We start from the raw sequence: 23691 nt of genomic DNA, 5'->3' as shown, positions 1-23691 counted from the left end.
TTTAAGAGGCTGATTTAAAAATGATTAAGGAGGGCTTCCCTGGTGGCGCGGTGGTTGAGAGTCCGCCTGCCGATGCAGGGGACGTGGGTTCGTGCCCCGGTCCGGGAAGATCCCACATGCCGCGGAGCGGCTGGGCCCGTGAGCCATGGCCGCTGAGCCTGCGCGTCCGGAGCCTGTGCTCCACAACGGGAGAGACCACAACAGTAAGAGGCCCGGGTACCGCAAAAAAAAAAAAAAAAAAAAGAAGAAAAAAAAGGTTAAGGAAAAATTGAGAAGGAGATACTGACTCTGAATGGTTAGGAGAAAATCTGTCACGACGATGGCTGTCACAATCCGTTTGTGAGATACATGTTTGCCAGAACAAAGGCACTTTAATATCTCTTACATTTTTAATTCTGTTTTCCATTTGTCCCTGCTGTTGCACTGGCCTCTGCCTTTCATCCCTCTGCACCTCTTTCACCCCATTCACAGTCTGGTTCCATTTCTGCCCACATCCTTCCTCCTTATCTGGATCAGCTGCCGTAGTTCCAGTAAATACTGTCTAATTCAATTTATTCTCTGCATCCTCCCCCGCCCCGTTGGTGCACTTTTAGAGTTATCGGTTGTGACAGCATGGGCTGATACTGTTAGAAATTTCTAACGTTCCAAGATGGGATTTTCATTACTTGGTGCACTGCGTTCTTCTAACTGGGCGGGGGAAAACCTTGAATTCTCACTCTGCATCGTTCAGCTTCAGATCGGAGTACTTATCACACTGTCACACGAGGACACATGTGGGAGAAGACAGGCCAGGTAGCGAGCACGCCGATTACATGGAAAATCGCTGGTCACAGGTTCTAACTGTACTGTCACCGCCGGCATACGCTGTACCCCTGGTCGCGGCAATTAACCTCAGCTCACTGCCTGGGCTTCCTGGGCCGGAAAACAAGACAGCAAGGAGTTCTGATCAAGCATCTGATGCAGATGAGATCTCCGGTGCACGACAAGCCAGCTGGCGTTCAAGGAAAGCCACTGATTATTAAATGAGCCAGCAGAGAAAGGGGAGAGCTGCGGGGAGAGCTCAAGGTGTCCAGGAAAGATGCTCACCACGGAAAACAACATATAGGTCTATGTTTCCAAGTCCCTGAAGAGTAAAACAAGCCCTTTTTACTTTGCCCTTCATATAGCATCACCCGTGGCCCTTTCTCCTGTCTTTCAAATCCATCCTTTGAGAAAAAGGGCTCATAATTCTTCTGAGTTCCTAATTTCCTCTCCTGAGCCCACTGAAGTTCTGCTTCCTCCCCTACCGATCTGGACACGTCCCTACGGTGATTGCCTCTGCCCTCGGCTGTCTATCCAGCTGTCACTTTTCTGCTCTCCTGCATCATCTCCCTGTGACGTTCAGTGACCTTGATCACACTCTCCTATGAAAAGGCTCACCTGCTCTGATCTTCCCATAGCTTTTCTCCCTTCTTTTAGTTTCCTTTGGAGGCACCACTTACGTAGTTGGTTGTTCGCAAGGCTTTGTCTTTGAGCATCTTCTCTCTACACACTGTCCCTGGTCATCTTCCCCTCTTCCTAGTGTCCTCAGCAGCTACCTGACCCCAGGGTTACTCTTGCAGCTTAGATATCTTTCAAGACCTTCTGCATTGCACCTGCAATTTCATTACGTGTCTTGTGTCTTTGACTTGTATGTCAGACGAGTTGAAATAACGTGTCCAGTGTGGACCTTCATGTTGTGCTTTCACACTCTCTCTGTATTCTCTTTACCTTTACACCCAGAAATCTGAGTATCTGAACATCACTTTTCTTCTCCTGAATCCCTCACGTCGAATTGTCACCAAATCTTACAGATTCTTTCCTTGACATCTTTCTAAGAAGTCCACATATCTCACCAGCCACGCTATTACTGCCCTAGTTAAAACCCCAGTCTTTCTATTTTGGAAGAGCCTTGGAAAATGGTCTTCTTAACTCCAGACTTAGCCCTCCCTCTGCATTTTTCAGAGACTCCCAGATTCATCAGTCTGCAAATGACCTTGAAGGTTTCTCCTGCTTAACAAAGTTCTTCCAAAATGCTGTTCCGTCACCAACCCCTTCAGAATCATCCCATTATTGGGGTGACAGTGATCCCGATTTGCCTGGGACAGTCCCACATTAAGCCTGTGGTCAGAGTTGGGGAACAGGATTCGGTAGAGGTTACAACACCATTTTGGCTTAAACTGGTTTATTTCTCTTTTGCTAGAACAACTTTCATCATTAGCCTGCTTAACTTTTTTGCTTCCCGTCAAGTCTTGGATCTCCTCGGAAGCTTCCCATAGTGACAAAAATTGAGATTAGATGCAATTCTCGGAGCTTAGGGAACCCCAGGGTACAACCATGGGGTGGGTCATGTCATAGCATAGTGATAAAATTATCTGTGATAGCGGCACAGAATACCCCGGATACAGGATGGATAATGGAGAAAAGGAAACGCTGAATTGTTACAAAACAATATTACCTTGAGAGGGTCAGTTAAGGAAGGTTAAGATAAGGTTCAGATTGACTTGAGATGTTAATGTACATTTATTGATATAATCAAATGTAATCAGGTAGCAGTAATTAGTATCACATGTAATAACTTGTGCATTTCAGGTAAATGATTGGTTTCTTATGTCCGAAATTAAACAAAAAATTACTAAATTCCTTTCAAAATAGTAAATCTAAGCAGGGCATGTATTAATTTTTTCAAGAAACAGTATGAAAATAAAACTGAACTTCTTTTCAGAAAGAGAGAATTGGCCCGTTATCCACTACAAAATAATAGATTTCTTATGGGCTGTAGTCATCTTGTTTGGCTTTTTTCCAGAAACATCTTAAGAAATTTGACCAAGAAGTGAGGGAATTTCCATTCTATTGTCTTACCAAAAATAGATCTGTGGGTTTTTTTTCCCCGAACATGTCGGAAAAAATCTAAAACTCACATCTTAATCGGTATCATATTTGATTCAAAATAAAGTTTTAAAATAATGGGGTACAATGTCATAATATTCCCCTCATATCTTCACAACAGTCACCAGAAATAGATTGTTTCCACCTAATATGTTGTAATGTGCATGAGTCTGAAATGAGTGACAGCTAATCTCTTTTAATTTGTGTCTTTCATCTTTGAGCCCTATTCTTTTTTTATCACTCAATTTTAATTACATGTTTAAATAATTCTCTAAAAGATGCATACCACTTCAGTAAACACACAATATTATAAAAGTTAAAATAATATGGCCTTAGAGTAGGGCAGCCATTAGGTTTTTCTGCTACTTCAGCATATGCAAAATTGAACACTGACATCTGAGAAACAGTGTTTTCCAGATATGACTCACGTGTCAAATTCCATAATCCTAAAAATAGGAATAGAGTGCCAGTTTCAGCTGGTTGTTTAGAAACCTCCAACGTGCCTATTAGGGAGATCTGTTAGTCCTTCTGCAATGGCTTCTGATGATGAGGAAGCTGAGATGTGGCTTTGGTGTTTCTCATTCATGTTTCACCTAAAATGGGTTTGCTTTGAACTGAGTGTTTGAAACAAGCTACACTATTCAAATACTGCATTTGGCTTTATTTTGTTTGGTTTTTCCCTGCCTCCTTATTGTAAAGAAAAACACTCCTGAATGTGTGGCAGGTGATCCATGTACCAGAAGGCTGACTGATAATGAAATGACAGGTCCCTTTCATTGAGTGCTTCCTGCAAGCTAAATCCTGTTTTATATGCTGTATGTGTTCTGACTCATTCTCACGACAGCTGGTGAAATAAACTGTCAGCCTCTTTTGCAGATGAGGAAACTGAGGCAGAGGATAAGTTACCTGCCCCCACTGGCACAAATAGTAAGTGCAAGACACAGGCTGGGAGAACAAGGGATGCAGGGAGGCAGGCGTGGTGCGCTCTAGGGGGACATGACAGCCGATGGGCACCGTGCTGCGCTGTGCCACGCAGACAGGTCTTATAAACGCTGCCCATAGCTTTGTTCCTTTGGGATATGTAGTATTACCTGAGTGACGGAGGATACAGACAGTCAGGCTAAGTCACTCTCCAGGAGTCACCCTGGGGAGGTCGGCCACAGACCAGGCACAGCCAGGAGGATCACTGCAGCCTTTTTGCTCTAGCCCACTGCTCTCTCTCCATGTTTGTCGCAAGGACTCAATCAGATAAGAGATAGAAATTGCTCCGAAGTGTGGCTGGCTCATAGCAGACACTTGCTGAGGGACAGGTGTCATCTCCTCAGCAGCAGCAGAATCATCTCCATCAGCATCATTGATCTCACTATGACGTTATTATTACTTTCACTTGGAATGAGGTGGATTATTTCCCCTTAGTAAACACCTATTATGTCCAGGAGCCAACGTTAGGAACAGGGGATGCAGAAATGCAGAGATACACGCTACCATGGAGATTACACCACCATGAAAGCTCAGGATGAAATATATACTGGATAGAGGTATAAGCAGGTGAGCTGAACTGAGTCTTCTCTGCATAAACCACCCACCTCATTGAAGCCGGGCTATCAGTCTTCACTCAATTTTAGTTTATTTCTCCTTATTAACAGTAAGAGTCATGAAACCATCATTTGGAACGTCCTTTAAAAAATAATTTGAAGGAAAGTTGCAACAATAGTACAGAGAGCTCCCAGATACCCTTCATGCAGATTCCCCTCGCATTACAAATGTACACAGCCGTGCTGTATTCACCCACACTAAGAGTTAACATTGGTACAATATTATTAAGTAAACTACAGGCTTTATTCAGAATTTTCCCGTTTTCCCGCTAAATCCTTTTTCTATTCCAGGACACTGCATTGCTTTTAGGAGCAGCTATTTTAATGAGGAAAATCATAGGGAACAGAAAGTATGTCTTTACAACTCATTTCAATTCAATGCAGGTACTTTACCATACTTTGGGCAGTCTATGCTGATGATTTATACTAAAACAGAAATCCACTGAAAGCCTGCCATGGGTAAGGCATCCTATCACATTTTGGGATATAATAAGAGGAAAATTATTCAAGACTCTAGCTGGAAATAAGATTGCATGCCAAGAGAAACAATTACAGATGCTTTGAGTGAGAGTTCAAATTGGAAGAGGAGCTTCAAAGAGGAAGGAACACGTTGAAAAATATAAGATAAAATTAAATTTTTACCCCCTGCAGCTGAGGAGCAGTGTACATTCTGTTTGAAAAAGGCTCTTTTCCCCCCTAGGAGTGGATCTGACATCACTGCGGCAGATGAAGCTTCAGAGACCAATGAGTATGCTAACAGACGTCAAACACTTCTTGTCATGTGGAGGAAATGTTAATGAGAAAAATAATGATGGCGTAACACTGGTAAGTTCCACGCTTCACTAGGAGACACTGCTTAAGTTAAGAACGTACGTTGATTTCTAAAACATAGAATTATACACAATTAACTTCTAAATAATGTTTTTTATTTTTCTGATTTAAAAGTAATACATATTTATTGCAGAAATTTTGCAAAGAGGAAAATGCAAATCACTTGTACCATCACCCAACGTTTATCTGTTGATATATTCTCTTTAAGCCTTCCTTGTATGCATGTTTTTCCTACAAATTTAGAGTAATTTTTATCCATTATTTTGTCAATGTGATTTTTGAGATGGAACTTACAGGAGAATGTTTTCATTTTAATTTTAAGCAAAAGAAACTGAATTACTCTGATGAATGAATTTCTAAATTCAAGCAAACTCCTGTCATTCCTTTTCTTTTTTTTGCTATCAGGCACAGCTGCAGAAAATTAAACACACAGCAATTAAATTTGGATTAATTTTAATGTAAACACAATGTCTAATCACCAAAATAAGAACGTTTGGTCCTATTGACCCATAAAAATTACCTGGGCTGGGCATGCTGGGGTTAAAATGAATGATTGTGGAAATACATAAATGTATTAAGTTTCAGGAAAGTAAATTAGGGCAGCAGAAGGGATTATGAGCTCTGAAGCATGGGGTGCATAGAATTTGGTAGGAACCAATTTTAGAAAGTGGTCCAGTTTCTACAACATGGGGAAAATATGGTGTGAGGTTGAGCACGGTAGATGAGGAAAGCAACGTAACCAAATGGATATGAATTGTGTGACACCTGACAGCTTTATAGACTTATTAAGTGCAAAGTAAGTGCCTTGAGACTTCTTGATAGAATCATCTTCCTAGATACTGATGTTGGCCTTTGGGATGTAAATTTCAGACGACTATCAAAAATGTAACTCTAAGCTGTAGGAAAAGAAAAGAGAGCATGTTTAGAGTTTATTGAAAAATAACACATTCAAATGGAAAAACATTCCAACTAGTTTATTGAGGAACTATTTACTGACCGTGACCTGTGAACAAAACCACAGAAGTCCTCTTGTCATGGGCTCACATTTCATTGGGGGAAGACAGGTAATATACAACATAAATGAGCTAAATATATAGCATATTACTAATAATAAATGCAAATGAGAAATAGTAAAACAAGACAGGGCATGCTGGGTATACAGTTGACATTTTGCGTAGGTAGACAGGTAAGTTCTCACTCTCGAGAAGTGTTCCGAGTGATGGCCTGAAAGAAGTCTGCACACACTGTAGGTGTGAAGGAGGAGCATTCCAGGCTAAATGGTGTAAGTGCAAAGGCCCTGAGGCAGGGCCAGGTATGGTGTGATTGATAAACAGCGCGGAGGCTAGTGTGGGTGAGCAGGGAAAACAGGAGGAGAGGGGTAACCAGGACCAGATCACACAGCATCTTGTGGGCCTGTGCGAGGACTGTGGCAGTTACGCTGTGTGAGATGAGAATAGATTGAAGAGCTCTGAAGAGAGGATCCTACTCCTGTTCTAAAAGGATCCCTCATTCTGACCGCTGTGATAAGGATGGACTGTCAAAGGACGAGGGTGAAGCTGAGAGTTCAGTTAGAAGGCTTTTGCTTTAATCTAACAAGCGATGATGCAACTCAGACCAAGATGGTAGATGCTGGAGTGATGAGAAGGGGCTCATTTCAGTCTACATTGAAAGAAGGTCCATTGGGATTTCCTGACCGGAATGTGATGAGAGAGGATGGAAAGACTTGAGAATGACTCCGGTATTTCTAGTTTGAACAACTGGAATGATGGAGTTGACACCGAATGAGATAGAGAAGGCTCAGAACCGGGCTCAGAGCAGGGAGGATCAGGGTGGATTCTGGAAACGTGAAGTTAAAAGTGCCTCTTGGCCGACGTCATGGAGGTGCCGAGTCTGTGGTTGGATACTGGAGTCTGGAATTTGGGCGATGCCTGGACTGGACAAGCAGTTTGGGGACCTTTAGCACGTACGTACTGTTGAGGCCCTTGACCCTGCATGAAGTCACTGATTTGATACAGAAGGAAAGAGGATTGGGGACTGAGCCATGGAGCGCAGGAAAAGAGGAAGATCCAGAAATGAGATGCGAAGAGGAACTCCCAAGGTGGGAGGAAAACCGAGAGTATATGAGATGTCCCGGGAGCCCAGTAAAGAAAGCGTGAGGAGGAGGGATGATTAACTATCAAGGTAACACTGCTGAGAGGTCAAGGAGACGGAGGTGGAGACTCAGCTGCCAGACTTGGTAACTTGGGCGTCCTCGGTCTTCTCATCGGGACGGCTTTGGTGGAACAGTGAGGTCAAAATCCAGACGAGAGTGGGCTATTTAATTAACAGCTCATTTAAGGCAGGAACTACGTTAATTAACACATCTAACGCGTAGTAAAAACCCAGTGGAGTCTGTGTTTCTTTGTTTGGCAGAAGATATTACAACTTCATGTTGTTGTTTTTGGAAATCACAGCTAAATAAAAACAGCACATGGGCTTCAATCCCCGCTCAATAAAAGGACCTGCATACCTCAGAAGATAAGCTATTAAAAGAATCAATACACAGCAATAAATTGCTATCATTTTCAACCATCTGCAATTTTGACATTCCTGGTCACTTTTTTTATTGAACAGAGAACACAAGTGTGGCATATCATTATTCTGTAATAACTAAATCTTGTTTTGTTATTGAGGTTGTGACGCTTTGTACGAAGAAAGTCACAGTGAACGGGAAGTCCTTCCCTGAGGATCACAGCACTTGGCAAATAGCAGATTCTTTGATTCTTTTGTCTGAGTTGGTTGGTCGATTATGTTAATAGCTGCCACTCCTGGAGCTGTCTTTCTGTAAAGGGCATGTGGATGGTGTGTTCCTGACTGTTGTTGCTGATCATGATAAGAAGACAGTCTTGGCCGCAGACGGATTTCCACATCCTGAGTTGGAATGTCAGTTGTGGTTCAAAATCAGGCACAGTGCCCCACGCTGTTACGCTGTATGTGCAAAAGAGGTGAAACTGTTAACAGAATACTCAAGGAGGATCAACTCCTAGTAAGATGGTTTTTATGTTGCTTTTTCTTCCTTTTTTAGGAACATGCAATAAAAAAACCAAATATAAGGTAGCTCTTTTTATTTATTTATTTATTTATTATTTTTATTTTTTTTTGGTACGCGGGCCTCTCACTGTTGTGGTCTCTCCCGTTGCGGAGCACAGGCTCCGGACGCACAGGCTCAGCGGCCATGGCTCACGGGCCCAGCCGCTCCGCGGCATGTGGGATCTTCCCGGACCGGGGCACGAACCCGCGTCCCCTGCATCGGCAGGCGGACTCTCAACCACTGCGCCACCAGGGAAGCCCGGTAGCTCTTTTTAAAAATTTTTATTAAAAAAATTTTTTAGTATAGTTGATTTACAATGTTGTATTAGTTTCAGGTGTACAGCCCAGTGATTCAGTTATCCATATATATATTATTTTTCAGATTCTTTTCTGCTCTAGGTTATTGCAAGATATTGAGTATACTTCCCTGGGCTACACGGGAGAACTTTGTTTTTTGTTTTACATAGAGTAGTGTGTATATGTTAATCCCAAACTCCTAATTTATCCCTCCCACCACCAAGATAGCTCTTTTAAAAACATCTCTTAGTTTATGTTAATATTCTTCTTAAAAGAAAACAAAAGCTTCAGAAAAGGATAGAGTTCCCCCAAAAAAAGCCACGTTACAGAGCATATGAAAAGGAGTTCCTGAGTTCAGGTTCATAAATACTCTTTGAAAGCACTGATAACTAGTATATATGTTATCAAGAAGCTGGTTCTTTCCTGTCTTGTCACAGAATTTGATATATCACATCTGGCCTTGAGCCATATTTACTTGGTTTGTTGGAAAATAATTATCCATGAAGTGCAAAATATCAAGCAATTTTATTTTCGTTTCCTATTTTTAAATTTCGGTAGCACTGTTTCATCCTTACTTCTGGAAGAAGACTTAGCCAGTGTCATCAGTTTTCTGGTCACATCTAGGGAATAAAGCTTTTGTGGTTACTTTCTGTCACCGTACATAGCCTCGATTTAGAGATTAGAGTGTCTGGACCTATATAATAATGAAAACTTCCAACTTGCATGAAGTCAGGCCTCACTGATTTTTTATTAGGATGATTTTAAAATCTTCTGTTGTGATGAAGTGGAATGTCTCAGAGTTAGGTGTTTGGCTTTTGTTCTGAGATGACCTAGGATTAAATGTGCCGGCCGCCCTGGACGTCACTGGTAGCTCCTGCTGTGGCTAGCTTTGCTGCTAAGCAAGTCAAGAGGGTTTTCCTTTAAGTCTTTGCCTCATAAGCAGCTGAGGAGATGACCGGGTGAGAGTGGGGCTATGTTCTAAATGGTGGAACTGGAGTTTTGCTACATGGAAACGAATCTGTTCCTAAAGGGGTTGATCCTGTGAGCTTCGCATCATTAGTATGCAAGGTGGCAATAAGCCACGCTTCACACACACAGCCATGCCAACCTCGCTGGTGTGCCAGGGGAAACAAGCAAGTGTGTAAATTGTGCACGTGTTCTAGAGACGCACATTATAATACCGAATTGGTATGTGAGGCAGGGGAGGTTTGCAGGAAGAACATTTGCATGTTTAAACAAATAAATTGTGGAGTGAATGCAACGTTTGTTAGGAGCATTCACACTGCAGCGTTATCCTTGTAGCCCGGCCAACTTGGATGTCCACTCGCCTTTGCTGTTTCAAAATGTGAGTGCTGGACATGCAGAGGAACGTGGCTTCAGCCCACGGTGGCCCTGCTTCCCTGGGTCAGTTACCTCAGTGATCTAATCCACAACTTCTCCAGCTGCAAAATTGGGAGGGTGACTGTCCCATCGGTTGTTCTGAAGAGAAGAAATAATGTAGAACTTTTATGCGGGACGTTTGTGAAACCACTTTAACGTCCTGTTCTGTGTTGTAACTGGGTAGGTGATTTCCAGCTTGCGATAACTTTCCATGAGGACTGTGCTTCCAAAAAGCTGTTGCTAATTCTCTACGGGAACAACCACTGCCTCTGTGGTTCTCATAGCAGGAGAGGGGTATTCTAAGATGTCATGTGATCAACACTTACACATTCTGGCACCGATACCGTCCAGCCATGGTCAGGACAAGGCAGGACTATAAATTCCATTTCAGAAAATAGACACTTTTTTTCTTTTTTGCGGTACGCGGGCCTCTCACTGCTGTGTCCTCTCCCGTTGCGGAGCACAGGCTCCGGATGCGCAGGCTCAGTGGCCATGGCTCACGGGCCCAGCCACTCCGTGGCAAGTGGGATGTTCCTGGACCGGGGCACGAACCCATGTCCCCCGCATCGGCAGGCGGACTCTCAACCACTGCGCCACCAGGGAAGCCCAGAAAATAGACACTTTAAAAAATTTTTAACTTGAAGTCGAACTTCCATGATGAGAAACGGTACCCACCCATAGGTCTAGTGACTTAAGGATACAGAACTTGATTGCCAGTAGAATCAAAGTAATGGCTCTAAACTTCTGATATGTTACTAGGATGATTTTTAAATATTCTGTTATCTCTTGTGATGAAGTGGAGTGACTCAAAGTTGGTGCCTTTTTTTTAGATTCCACACATATGCCATATGATAAATGATACAAATGAACTTAAATACAAAACAGAAATAGACCCATAGACATAGAAAACAAACTTAATTACCAAAAGGAGAAAGAGGGGGAGGGGTAAATTAGGAGTTTTGGATTAACATATACACACCGCTCTATATAAAATAGACAAACAGCAAGGACCTACTGTATAGCACAGGGAACTATGTTCAGTATTTTATAATAACCTATAAGGGAAAAGGATCTGAAAATATATACATATATATATATATAAATAATAAAACTGAATCACTTCTGTATACCTGAAACTAACACGACATTGTAAATCAACCATACTTAAAAAAAAAGTTAGGTGTTTTGCTTTTATTCTGAGATAACCGAGGATTAAATGTGCCTGCTGCCCTAGATGTCACTGGTAGCCCCTGCTTTGTATTGCTTTGCTGCTAAGTTAGCCAAGATGGTTTTCCTTTTAGTCTTTACCTCGTGAGTAGCTCAGGGGATGACTTGGGTGAGAGTTGGGCTAAGTTCTGAATGGTGGAACCGGAGTTTTGCCACATGGAAAACAAATCTACTCACGAAGGGGTTGATCCTACGAACTTCGCATCTTAGTATGAGGCGCTAACCAACCAGTGGACCCATTCTTCATGCAGGCTTATGCTACAAGTGAACATCTGAAATCCAGATGTTAGTGCATATAGCAGGGTAACTTGCCAGTCACTGACTGATTATTCAAATAATATGAAATAAATTTAGAAGCAGGAGAAAGATGAGTTCTTTAGGAAAATACGTAAAATCATATTTCTCTAAAATAGCTGTGGATATATCATTCTAGGGATGGTTTGCTGGAATGTCAACGAGATGAATTCTGTGTGTAACCAAGTGTGGCAATCTCTTAATGTTTATACCTCAAGTTAGATTGAATTATTTGTTGTTCTAATGTAGTTGAAAGTACATACAAAACATAAATATATAAACGTCACTGTAGATTGAAGAGCATAATTAAGTCCAAAGGTAGAAAAGCAAACTTTTTTCTGAATTTTATCAAAATTAATATTGAATAAGCCCTTTTGACTTTATTGTAATCTTGTCTTTGTAATAAAAATGGCAAGGAGTCGAGCTACAAGATTCCATGCTACAAAACCTAGAAGTTGTTTTTACTACTTTTAAAATTAGTTCTTCTTTTTCCTTTCCTTATAGATTCCTCTTCTTAATTATTATGATTACAAATTGCACCATGTAGTTACTTAATAACCTAGTTTCAATTGAGGATGATGATAATTTACTTACAAATAAAACCTGTTGCCAAGAAACAGGAATTCCCCCATAGGAAAATTTGAAAAATTCCTCCAAACCCTGATCTCATCATGGTAGTTCCTGAGGCTTCATTTCTAAGCTTCAGTTTGCATTGAGAAACTCAACTGGGAGAATATTAAAATGATAGCTACATAATCATTTTAGAGCTTGTTGGCATTAATTCATCCTTTCTACTGCTCCTGTCCCTTTTTTTTTTTTTTTTTTTTGCGGTACGGGGGCCTCTCACTGTTGCGGCCTCTCCCGTTGCGGAGCACGCGCAGGCTCAGCGGCCATGGCTCACGGGCCCAGCCGCTCTGCGGCATGTGGGATCTTCCCGGACCAGGGCACGAACCCGCGTCCCCTGCATCGGCAGGCGGACTCTCAACCACTGCGCCACCAGGGAAGCCCCTCCTGTCCCTTTTACATGTATGTAGCCATGGCAATGATCACATTTCCTGTGGTCATTTATATCTTTGAGTCCCCCTCCTGTAACACCAAATACAGGGCTGGAATTTTAGAGCTAGTCAGTACACGTGTGACTTTGGGACAAGAAGTGGTAAATCACTGAGATATTATATTTTGTATTTACAAGTATTCAGATTATAGTAGAAAGGGGCACTGGAGAGGGAAATAGGAATTACATGGAAAAGTGCACATTGTCAGGGTCAGAAGGAAAATAATAAATAATTAACCTATAACCCTTTTTTCAAAGAATGATGACATCCACTCGTACCCAATAAAATTACATATGTGTTCTTTTTAAAAGGTCTCTGTGTTTTAGATCTGATACTTTATTAAATGGGTGTCTTTCAACCACTGAATAAACTACATTGCTGTCCCTGCTTTTTTAAGTTAAATGACAAAATATCTCTTCGTTGCAGTTGCATATGGCATGTGCAAGTGGCTACAAGGAAGTGGTATGTCTTCTCCTGGAACATGGCGGGGATCTCAATGTAGCAGATAATCAGTACTGGACCCCACTCCACTTGGCAGCAAAGTACGGCCAGGTAAAATAATGTTCTGGGTTAGTTTTAAAGAATTATTTTATGATCAATGCATCATTTCATATTTTGTTTTGTTTTGTTTTCAGATTATGTACTAACATTATGTAACTTGACTTTTAATGGACTCGTCTTACTAAACAAATATGTTTGTGGTTGAAAGAAAACATTTACTTTTAGAAGGACACATTCATAGCCTACATTCCTCAGAACTCTGCGTGTTGTAGTCAGAATCATTGGAGAAATAATCAAAACTTAGAAACATTCTTTATAGAATGGACTTAATACTATTTTCTTAATATTATATAGTTCTTATCAGTGTACAGTTTCATGAGTCTAGGGTAATTGTGTTTGTTTTCTAGAGTTAGTAGATGTAAAGCAAAATTACATTTTATATTTTATTTTTTTCTATAAATTATATTTCATTTTAATGAATGAAGGATGGGTAGCAGAGTTCTTTCTCTGAATTGATGATTGGCTGTAGCTAACATATCTTGAGTTACTACTGCACAAACTAATTTCTCACTAGATACTAATATACCATGAAGAAGAAGCAAACTTTAACTTCTAAATAATTTATATGGGTGAATGTGATCCAGCGGTGTTCATAATAATTTATTAATGTTACAATTGATTTACAAAAAATACATAATATGTTATGTTAGAGAAAGTCTTAGTGGTAATAGTAGAAAATATAACTCAGGTTACATATATATGGAGATGTAAGCTAAACTTGTTGATGTCCAAACATTAGCTTGTGGTAACAATCTCACTCACAGAATTTATAGTAAGTTAAATCCCTTAGATACTAACCAGTGTGCAAAATATCCATCATACAATTTGAGTCATGCAACTGTTGAATAAATTGAAAGCATTTGCATCTCAAGCATCGTAGGAAAAGCATATTGCTTGGGAAGGTCTTCCAAACTAATAAGAACGTTGTTTGTTCTGATGACGTTTCCTGTAGAAAAAAGATTCATTCATTCAGTAAATATTTTTTTCAGGCTACTGACAACTCCAAATCTGTGCTTCTAGCAAGTGAGCGTGTGCATAAGTGAATGGTTGGGTTCATGAGATACGGCTGGATGTAGCTGAAATCATTGGCCTCAGGAGTCCAGGTTTCCCAGGTCTCACTAGGATCCCAGGAGTATCGGGGCATCAAAAGTATACCATCAGGACATTAGTAATCCATGCTAGCACAGCAGCATCCCAGGATACACTGGGTGAGAAGTTTTGTCATTTGTAAAACATAGAGAAGTGAACATATAAGCAAGTCCTCTTTCCTTGAACACAACTTACTGGCCTGTGCTGATGAGGTGGTAATCAGTAAATTATCAAAATGTGCCCCTTGTAGTCAGAGATTGCTTCTGGAAGGAGCTAAATCTGAAAGTGGTAAAATGTAGCAGAACACGACCAAACTTGAATGAATCATTTTAACCAATTTTTCACTTTGACTGACTGGGCTTTTAGATTTTGGACCGGGTATCATTGCAAAGAGGAGCTAATTGTTTCCCTTTAACCACTTTCGTAAGAGAATCGACTCAGGGGAAATAGGACTAGATTTAACAAAAATTTTTTAAAAACATGCCTTGGACTAAATATGTCACTTTTCTGTTACCAGACATTTAAATGGTTTTTTTCAGGACCCAGTGTATGGTTTTTGTTTTATTTAACTGCAGGTCAAATGAAATATTTGGTATGAGTTGATGCATTTTATTTGCTGTTGTACTTTTCAGTTCTGTGATTTCCGTTCGGTTCTGTCTTATAACTTCTATGTCTTTGATGAGGTGTTCTATTTTATCCTTTGTTTCAAGAGAATTTGTAATTGCTTGTTAAAGCATTCTTATGATGGCTGCTTTAAAATCGTCATCAAATAATTCCAGCATGATTCATCCTGCTCTTGGTGTCAGTTAATTGTCTTAGTCAAATTATGATTTTCTGATTTTGGTGTGACCATGATGAGAGATTTTTATTTGCTTCTTGGACATTTTGGCTATGTTGCTAGGAGAATCTTGGTCCTATATACATCTTCTATTTTAGCAGGCAGTCACCCTGCTTAGGTTAAGCGTTCAGGTTCCAGTCTACCTGAGTGGGAGGTGGATCCAATGACAGTTTAATTTTCAGACCCTTCCAGGTATTATTTTGGTATGATTGGTTTATCTGGTGCCCCTGGAGTTCCTGCTGGTTTCTTCTGGTGTCCCCAAAGGGGTAGAAGGCGTTTCCTCGGGCCAGGCTGCCCCATGTCTCTGGGTGGGGTAGGAGAATCTCCACGGGGACAAAGGACTTTCAGGGCTGGAGGCCTCTGGAGTATGCGCCCCCCCCCCACTTGCAGGTGCCATCCCCTCCCCAGCCACCCTTGTCTCTCTTTGGGGAGGGGCATCTCGGTCTCAGTGGAAAAAGAGTGCCTGCTCTGACGCTTAGTGTTAGCAGGGTCATGGTGCTGTATTCACCTGATATTGTCAGGGAGACATGGTTTAAAAGGGGGAGGGATGCCTCTGCCTGGGCCCCCTTCTGTCGCTGGGTTGGGCTGGGAAACACTGGGTCCAGGGTTGCCTTCTTCTATTGGGTGTAAGGACGTAGGCTACCCTGCCCGTCCATGGTTTCACCCTTCTGTGGGTCCTGAGTCGCCTTTCTCCTTGGACTTTTCAGAGTTCTTCTTGGGTTGCTTGTTATTTCCAGGGTTTATTATAATTAGCAGAGAGGACCAGTAAGAAATCAATCTAAGCTGGTGTGTTTTAAAACAACTGCTTCTGTTTACAAAAATTACTTATTTATGAAAGACCTGTAAAACTTGATGTAAGGCACATAAGCCCAATACAACTGCTACTTCCTTCATAAAGCTTCCTGGAACGTTTGTCACACAAAAGCCGTAAGATAGAAGAATCACTGATGGATAAGGTAGAGGATATCGGTATTCCACGCCATTACCTGTCACATTCCAAAAATTTCCCAAACTTTGGGTTTTCTGAAACTATGTTTTCAGCCTAGAGAAGCATAGTCATGAACTTATATGGGAAATATGATTCAAAAGCTGCATTGACTTTGCAAAATGCAGAGCAATTAAGGTGAATGTTTTTATTACCGTATTCCCAGTGTACCAGCTACATTCCCAGCGCTTACCATTTATTAATGATTAATGGTAAATTAATGAAGAAACACTTCCCAATTGCTGCATTTTTTTCAAAACCAGCTGCACAATATCTGACCCCAACTTTTAAAAAACATAATTTTAGGGGGGTTCCTACTTTGTCTTCTATTTCCCAGACACTCCTCCCACGTACACATACACACCATAGGTCATTCTGCACATCTCGGGGATTCAACCAGCTTTGCTCTGAGGATTTCCATGGCCCGGCACTGGCTCTAGCACCAGCCAGCCCTCGCTGGCTGTAGGAGCCTAACCAGCCTTGCTGATTCTTCCTCCCTAGAGCCTGGCCCCAGGGTCTTCAATCACTGAGAACCATCAACTTCTGTTAAAAGGGGATTTTTACATAGCTTGGAAGGTTGGTGAGAATGATGGAGGTAAATGCATCAGACCATCTGTGCCCATGTGTCCAGGTCAATTGATCCAGCTGCTAGATTCACAGAGACAGATGTCCAACACACAGTTTTCCAGAAATGGCCACCGATAGTGTACAGATAAGGCAGATTTAAAAACCAATCTCACCTTTACCCTCTGCTTCTCTAGAAAATGACTCGCCATTAATTGAGTATTTTCTAAATCCTTCAACATTTTAGTGCCAAGGAGAGGGTCTGAAGATCATATGTCTTTTCCACTTTGCTCCATTAAACCTACTCCAATGGGGTCTCCACCAGAACGTAAGCTCCAACACAGCAGAGACTTTACCTGTGTTGCCCAGCATGCTTTCTTGGTGTCCAGCAGAGCAGCGGAAGGGCTTGAATGGACAAATCCACCAGCCAAGAACTAGAAGCAAAGCTTTAACACTGAAAGAGAGAGTGGGGCTTTTCCATTGGAACACATGACACCAAACCCAGAATACTCTTCCTCGATTTAGACTCAAAAAACAATGAGAGATTTCTGTTAATAGAGGATTTTGAGTAAACTGTATCTTGATTATTTTGTCCAGAAAATACCATAGGATGTCTTGAATTGTTTTTAAAAATTGTTCACCCGTAAAAATACCATTTCCTATTCATTTTGGAAATGATATTTTAGAAAGAGGTATTATTTGGGTATCAATTTATAGGCATGGGAGATTTATAATTCTCTAAAGAAATTTACTGTAAATAAATACACCTCAGTTCAGGGAAAAAAACTTTAGAAATGCCAACATTTTAGAGAGACTAATGGCATTTTTACAGACCTTCATCGCAACTTCAGTTTCTTATAAATATCTTACAGGTATAAATGCCTTTTGGAGAAGGCAGTCCATAATTTATAACAGTATTTATAACTGACGTGCATACTGGGATTTATAACTGACATGCATACATATTTTAAAACTTGCCTTTATAAATATATTAACTTCTCCGGTGAGAAAAAAAGAGATGCCTGTTCTCGTTTAAAACTAGGAACTGAATAAGTTACGTGAGCAGTAAGTCCTTTGATTTTACAACTTTTTACGAGTTGTACGTAAAATAAAATTCTATTCTAGCCTTGTACATATTTTCGGTGTTTATAATAGGATTGGCAATGCTACAACAAGAGATAAGTAAATAATTGTACAAATGCTAAAATCTAAATCTCCTTCCCTCCAAAAGTATCTTGAGTCACACAACCTGCATATCTTGATGTTCAAAGGAGTCGTTTGTATTCTTAAATACATTTTACCCAAGTACCTAAGAATTGAGATATATTCAGAGTTTTTATTCTTTAGATATGTCTTTTTCCATTGAGAAAAACAAAAAACACTCTCTGGTACCCCGCTGAGCATCAGCTATTGATAAACTCAGTGCTGGATCCTAGGTTCCCTCTCTTCTCAATGTTTACACGTCTTTAGGGAATCTCACACCTGCAACTTCAAATGCTCTACATGATCACAGCCCCCAAAGCCCTTTCTTGTTTTTCTCTCAAGTTCCCGGCCCATGAGGACCACTGCCTGGTGGGTAATCTCTATCAGTCTGCCCTCAGACCCAACTTGGGTACAAAGGGAATTATCATCTTCTTTTCCCCAGTCTGTTGTCCCTTCTGTGTGTCACCATTTACTCGTCACAAACCTGGGCATTGTCGTTTTCCTGCCTCTCCCGTAACTAAGAAGCCACTGAGCCCACAGACTCCTCCCTAGTGAATAGCTTTGAGCTGTATGAGTTATAACCGCAACCGATTAATCTGTACATCCTCTCTGCCTCTGCCTTCACCCAGAGCATCAGCATCTCTGCCTCTGGATCAGCTCATCAGCCTCCTAATAGAGTCCTCTCCCCCTCCTCCACTCCACTCTCAACAACGTGGCTACAGCGAGCTTTCTAAATGTAAATGTAATAGAACTCTTCGATCCACCATCCTTTCCATTGCTGCTGATATGAAACACCTACTCCATCACACAAGAGTCCCCATGGGCCAGGAATTCTGCTTAATTCTACCGCTGTTTTTCTCCTATTCCCCCCACCAGGTTGGAGGACATGGCTATACTGAACTTGTTTCGATTTCTGGAATATGCCACCATGTACATCCTTTTCATGTTCTTTGCTTTTCTTGAAATTGTTGAGTGGTTAAATCTTCCCTGCCCTGCAGGACTGCCCTGAGTTGTCAGTTCACTGGCTGTCTTTTCTACCTTCCTGGATCCCAGTGTGATGCCCCCGTCATGCACCCTACGTAGCACCTGTATCCCCCATACCACATCACTTATCACATGCTGGAATTATCTCTTATACTTGTTCATATTGACCCTCTAGTTTGTGAGAACTGAGTGCAGGTACAATGTCTATTTCTTTACCTGCACGGGGCTGGCACAGAGCACTCAGTTACTACTTATTCATGAGAGAGTCAGCGAATGTCCTGGTTTAGCAGATGCTTGTCTGTCTCAGTGCATCACTGAACACATGTGTGAAGAGACAGTGGGTGAGCACACACCTTGAGAGTGGTGGGCCAACAGGAGAAATCCTCAAGGAGATATCCAGGAGTACCTGGGCATGAGCAGGGCGTTGGGGGGCGCTGGACATAGAGATTTGTGATAGGTGACTCAAAGAGATCACGCACGGTGGAGGGGGAGTTCAATGAAGGGCAAAACAAGATGGGCAGCACCTCTTTAATAGTCTGAAGAGTTCATCAGAGGAATCTTTTTATATTTTAGATCTGAAATTTTTCAGATGGCTCTGAGTTAGAGGCATTTACCCATTTTGATGTAGAGTATGAACCGATGAGTGTAGGATATGCAAATTCTGAATTCCCAAAGACGTTTAACATAATTTCTCTTTATTAAGTGAAACAATCTCTTTTAGTTTCTGGACTAGGAATTTGACTATCTCTGAATGCTCAGTTTTTCTTTTTTTTACTTTTTAAAGAAGTAATTTAAATGACCATCAAGGAATTAATTTTGCTGAATTTATCCAAACCGAAATACAGTTGTCCAAAGAATGAGCAAAGTCCATAGCCAGTAATTTGTGTGAGTTTAAATTTCAGCTTAAATATATTTTCTGTCAGCCACGCAGGGCCTCCTTTGACACACACAGAGACCCCGAATCTCACACACACACACACACACACACACTCACACACACACACACACAGAATGTCAGCCACCTTACCCTCTGATAGTTTTGGTGATTATAAAGTTCTTGTAATAGTGGTGATGAATCTTTGTTGGGTTCACACTTTACCTACTCACACTGAAGTAATTTACCTAAAGATCTTACCTGAGGTTAAAACAAACGTTGCAGACTACTCTGAAATTGAAATCAGTACTTGCCCTGCTTAATTTAGTTCCGGGGCACGCCTCACTGATTTCTAACTGGAAGCACGTGGGAAATACTGACTTGAAGAAAAATGGAACTCCCCAAGTGAGAGAATCTTCTTCATTCCACACATGAATGTTTGTTTTTACAGGCCCCAAAGAAAATGGAAGTCCTTTTGTGGTCATAGATTTTCATGTAGGAAACCATTTGCTTTGACCACTCCAGTGCTTTCTGCAGTTACAGGGGAAGCTGTGGAGAGAGGTGATTTGCAGAGAGATTGCCCAAGTTTCTCTTTGGAGTTCTGTAAAGAGTGAATTAAATTTAGAAATGCAAAGTAATTGTTAGATTCTCTTACAATCGGACATTTTTGTCATAAAATGAAAGCTTTTAGGTACTGCTGTTTTTTTTCCAAAATTGTGAAAAACAAGGGCAATCTTACATAATTCTTGGCTTCGCATGTTTTCTTTTCTTTCTGCTTTTCTTCTTCCCTTCATCCTTCCCTTCCTTGCTTTTTCCCTCCCTCCTGCTTTTTTCTTTTCCTTCTTCCCTCCCTCCATCCTTTCCTCCCTTCTTCCCTTCCTTTCCTATGGTTGAAAAGCAAGCAAATCTCTCAAATTTTTGATACAAAACAAAACTCCTTTCTATACCCATTTTGATGTCCTGGGACCCTGCTCTATATATTCTGTCTCTCAGATTTCGAGAGAACATCTATGTCTTTAGTAAACTGTATATATTTGGAAATAAAAATAAACCCTAAATATAAGCAGTCTGCTGTGACATGATTTAAGTGTTATTGATATATTTTATTTTCTGTAAAACCAAACACTGATTTGCAGTGGACTTGTGGGAAAGCTAGCAATGGCACAAACTGTTTAAAATCTAATTAATTTTACAATGAGAATACTAACAAGAGCAGTGATTGATGGCTGGGGAGATGCTTTGGAGTGTCTGAGCAGAGTGCTTGCATGGGTGGAGAATGACTGACAAACGTCACAGAAACAACAAAGCCACAGATCAGAAAAGCCAGTCCCCTTCTAGTCAATATAATAAACCGAGAAATGGAAAGACAAACATAGGAAAAGAGAAAGAATAAAAATTCCAAAGGAATCTCCAAAATTAAAAAGAAAAATACCATTGAAAACAAAATATATAGGAATAGTTTTTACATAAGACATGTAAGATTTCTACACTGGAAACTATACAACCGTATTATATAAATATAAACAATATAATTTAAAAGTAAAGAAGACCTAAATAAATGAGGTGGTAAGCCATATTCACGTGTTGAGACAGTGACTATTGTTAAGATCCTGTTACCGACCCTTTCAAGTTGGGCCCCAACAAGGGTCCTCCTGCCTGGCCTGCTGACACCAATAGAACAGGACCGAGTTGGGTTTGGAAGCACAGGGAAGCTTTATTCTTTTTTAAAAATTTTTATTGAGGTATAGTTGATTTACAGTGTTGTGTTAATTTCTGCTGTACAGCAAAGTGATTCAGTTGTAGATCTATATATTCTTTTTCATATTCTTTTCCGTTGTGGTTTATTACAGGATATGGAATATGGTTCTCTGTGGGGAAGCTTATTCTTTGATTGGAGAACGGAGAGGTGTGGGTGTGGCTGGCTATAGGGATCTCTCAGTGGGAGAGGTTGGAGTTCTGTGCAGGGGCGGGTAGCACAGGTGCATTCGTTGCTCACAGCTCCAGTGCTGGGTGCAGATTTTTGCACACGGCCCACCACCACCATCTTGGACAAGGTGTGGTGGGCGGTGCTTCTGCGCACGGCCCTCAGAGCTGAGGTGTCCTGGGTGCAGCCATTTGGCCCCAGGAACTCTGGTCTGAAGGGCTGGGTGCGAGGCTTCTGCCCGCGGCTCCCTGTGAGCCAGTGAAGCTAGACTACGTACAGAAGAAGAGGTGAGACGTTATCTCATCCCCTAGGTTCCATCTAATTTTCCCCCCGGGACACCAGTGGGTTTTGCTGAGAATAGTACCTATGGAAGGTAGAATAGTGGCCCCCAAAGCTGTCCACACCCTGATCGCCAGAACCTATCAGTATGTTACCTGACAAGGCAGCACTTTGCAGCTGTGGCTAAGTTAAAGGTCTGGACGTGGGAAGGGATCTCCAGGTGGGCCCACTGTGATCACTGAGCCCCTAAGAGCAGAGACCCGTTCCTGGCCGAGGGTTGGTGGGAAATGCGACAATGGAAATGGTCGGAGAGGTGCGACACTGCTGGTCTGGGGATGAAGAAGGGGCCCCCAGCCAGGGAATGTGGGTGCCTCCGAAAGCTGGAAGAGTCAGGACACAGATGCTCCCTTGGGGCCGGAAGGAAACAGTGCTGCCAATGCCCTGGTTTGAACCCAGTGAGACCGGCGTCAGACCTCTGACCCGCAGAAGTGTAAGATAGTTATTATTTATTGCTTAAACTGCTAAGTTTGTGGTAATGTTTTATGGCAGCCGTGTAAAGCTAATCTAGCATCTGTTTACTTCACGCAATCCCCATCAAAATACTACAGCCTTTCTCACAGAAATTGAAAATTCATTCTGAGGTTTATATGGAAATGCAGAGGACCTATATAGACAAAATTATCTTGAGAAAAACATTAGATACTTTTTTCAAGAATATAAGTTTTTTTTACTTATTTCAAGACTGCCTCAAAAGCAGTTCAATAAGAAAAAATAGTCTTTTTAACAAATACTGCTGAGAAACAAAGGATGCTGGACCCAAATTAACCTTAAGTACCTTTAGGTGCCACTTACAAAAATTCACCTGAGATGGACCATAGACGTAAAAGTTCAAATTATAAAGTTTTTAGAAGGAAATGTATTATGATATTGTCATGGCCTTTGAGTAGGCAAAGAGTTATTTGAACCTAAAAAGCACTAACAGCTAAAGAAAAAAAATATATATATATATGAAAGTTATGCATAAACAGAAGTAAAACAAATTTTAAAAATCCTGTTCATCAAAAGACATTTTTAAAAAGATGAATAGGCAAGCCATAGAATGGGAGGAATTATTGGTAATGCTTATATCTGACAAATGTATCTAGAACATATAGATCAATAATTTAAAGAAAAATACTTCAGTAATAAATGGGCAAAAAAATCTTGAACAGATTTCACAAAAGAAAATACAAGAATGGAAATAAAGCACATGAGGGGATGTGCAGTGTCGTTGTCAGCAGGGAAATGCAAGCTAAACTGTACTGGGCTACTACTTCTTTCCCAGTATAGTAGCTCAATGTTTTTAAATGACAATATCAAGTGTTAGGGAGGATGTGAATCTAGCAATATGTAAATAGCTGGTCATAAAATTATTAAATAGAATGTGGAACAAAAGGAACTCTGGTTGGCAGTGGGAGTATAAACTTGAACTCTTTGAAAAAAAAATTGGAGCTATCTCATCAGTTGTACATGACCAGACCTGTATGCCAGCAATTTCAGTCCTAAGTACATTTATCCTGAAGAAATTCTTGAACGTGTACACTAAGAGATATAAACTAGAATAGTTATAGCAACATTATTCTTAAATATAGGTAAATGGTTGCAATGGCTTGAATGTCCACTGAGAGGAAGGTGGGTAAATTGTGATGTATTTGTACAATGCAGTTCTGTGCAGTCAAACAAACAAATGGAGCTC

General features: G+C 41.0%; 1 protein-coding gene across 1 annotated transcript in view; it reads left to right on the top strand.

Moving 5' to 3' along the window:
- The window catches only part of MYO16 (myosin XVI), a 424969-nt gene that overhangs the window by 106276 nt on the left and 295002 nt on the right, over window positions 1–23691 (top strand). Inside the window, exons 6-7 of the mRNA XM_082675412.1 lie at window positions 5203–5327; window positions 13082–13207. Coding sequence (XP_082531538.1) covers window positions 5203–5327; window positions 13082–13207 — 251 coding nt within the window. The remainder of the gene's footprint in view (window positions 1–5202; window positions 5328–13081; window positions 13208–23691) is intronic.

This window comes from Grampus griseus, assembly GCF_964374135.1.
Source record: "Grampus griseus genome assembly, chromosome: 18".
Classification (NCBI taxonomy): Eukaryota; Metazoa; Chordata; class Mammalia; order Artiodactyla; family Delphinidae; genus Grampus; species Grampus griseus.
This window is presented reverse-complemented; position numbering and strand designations above follow the sequence as displayed.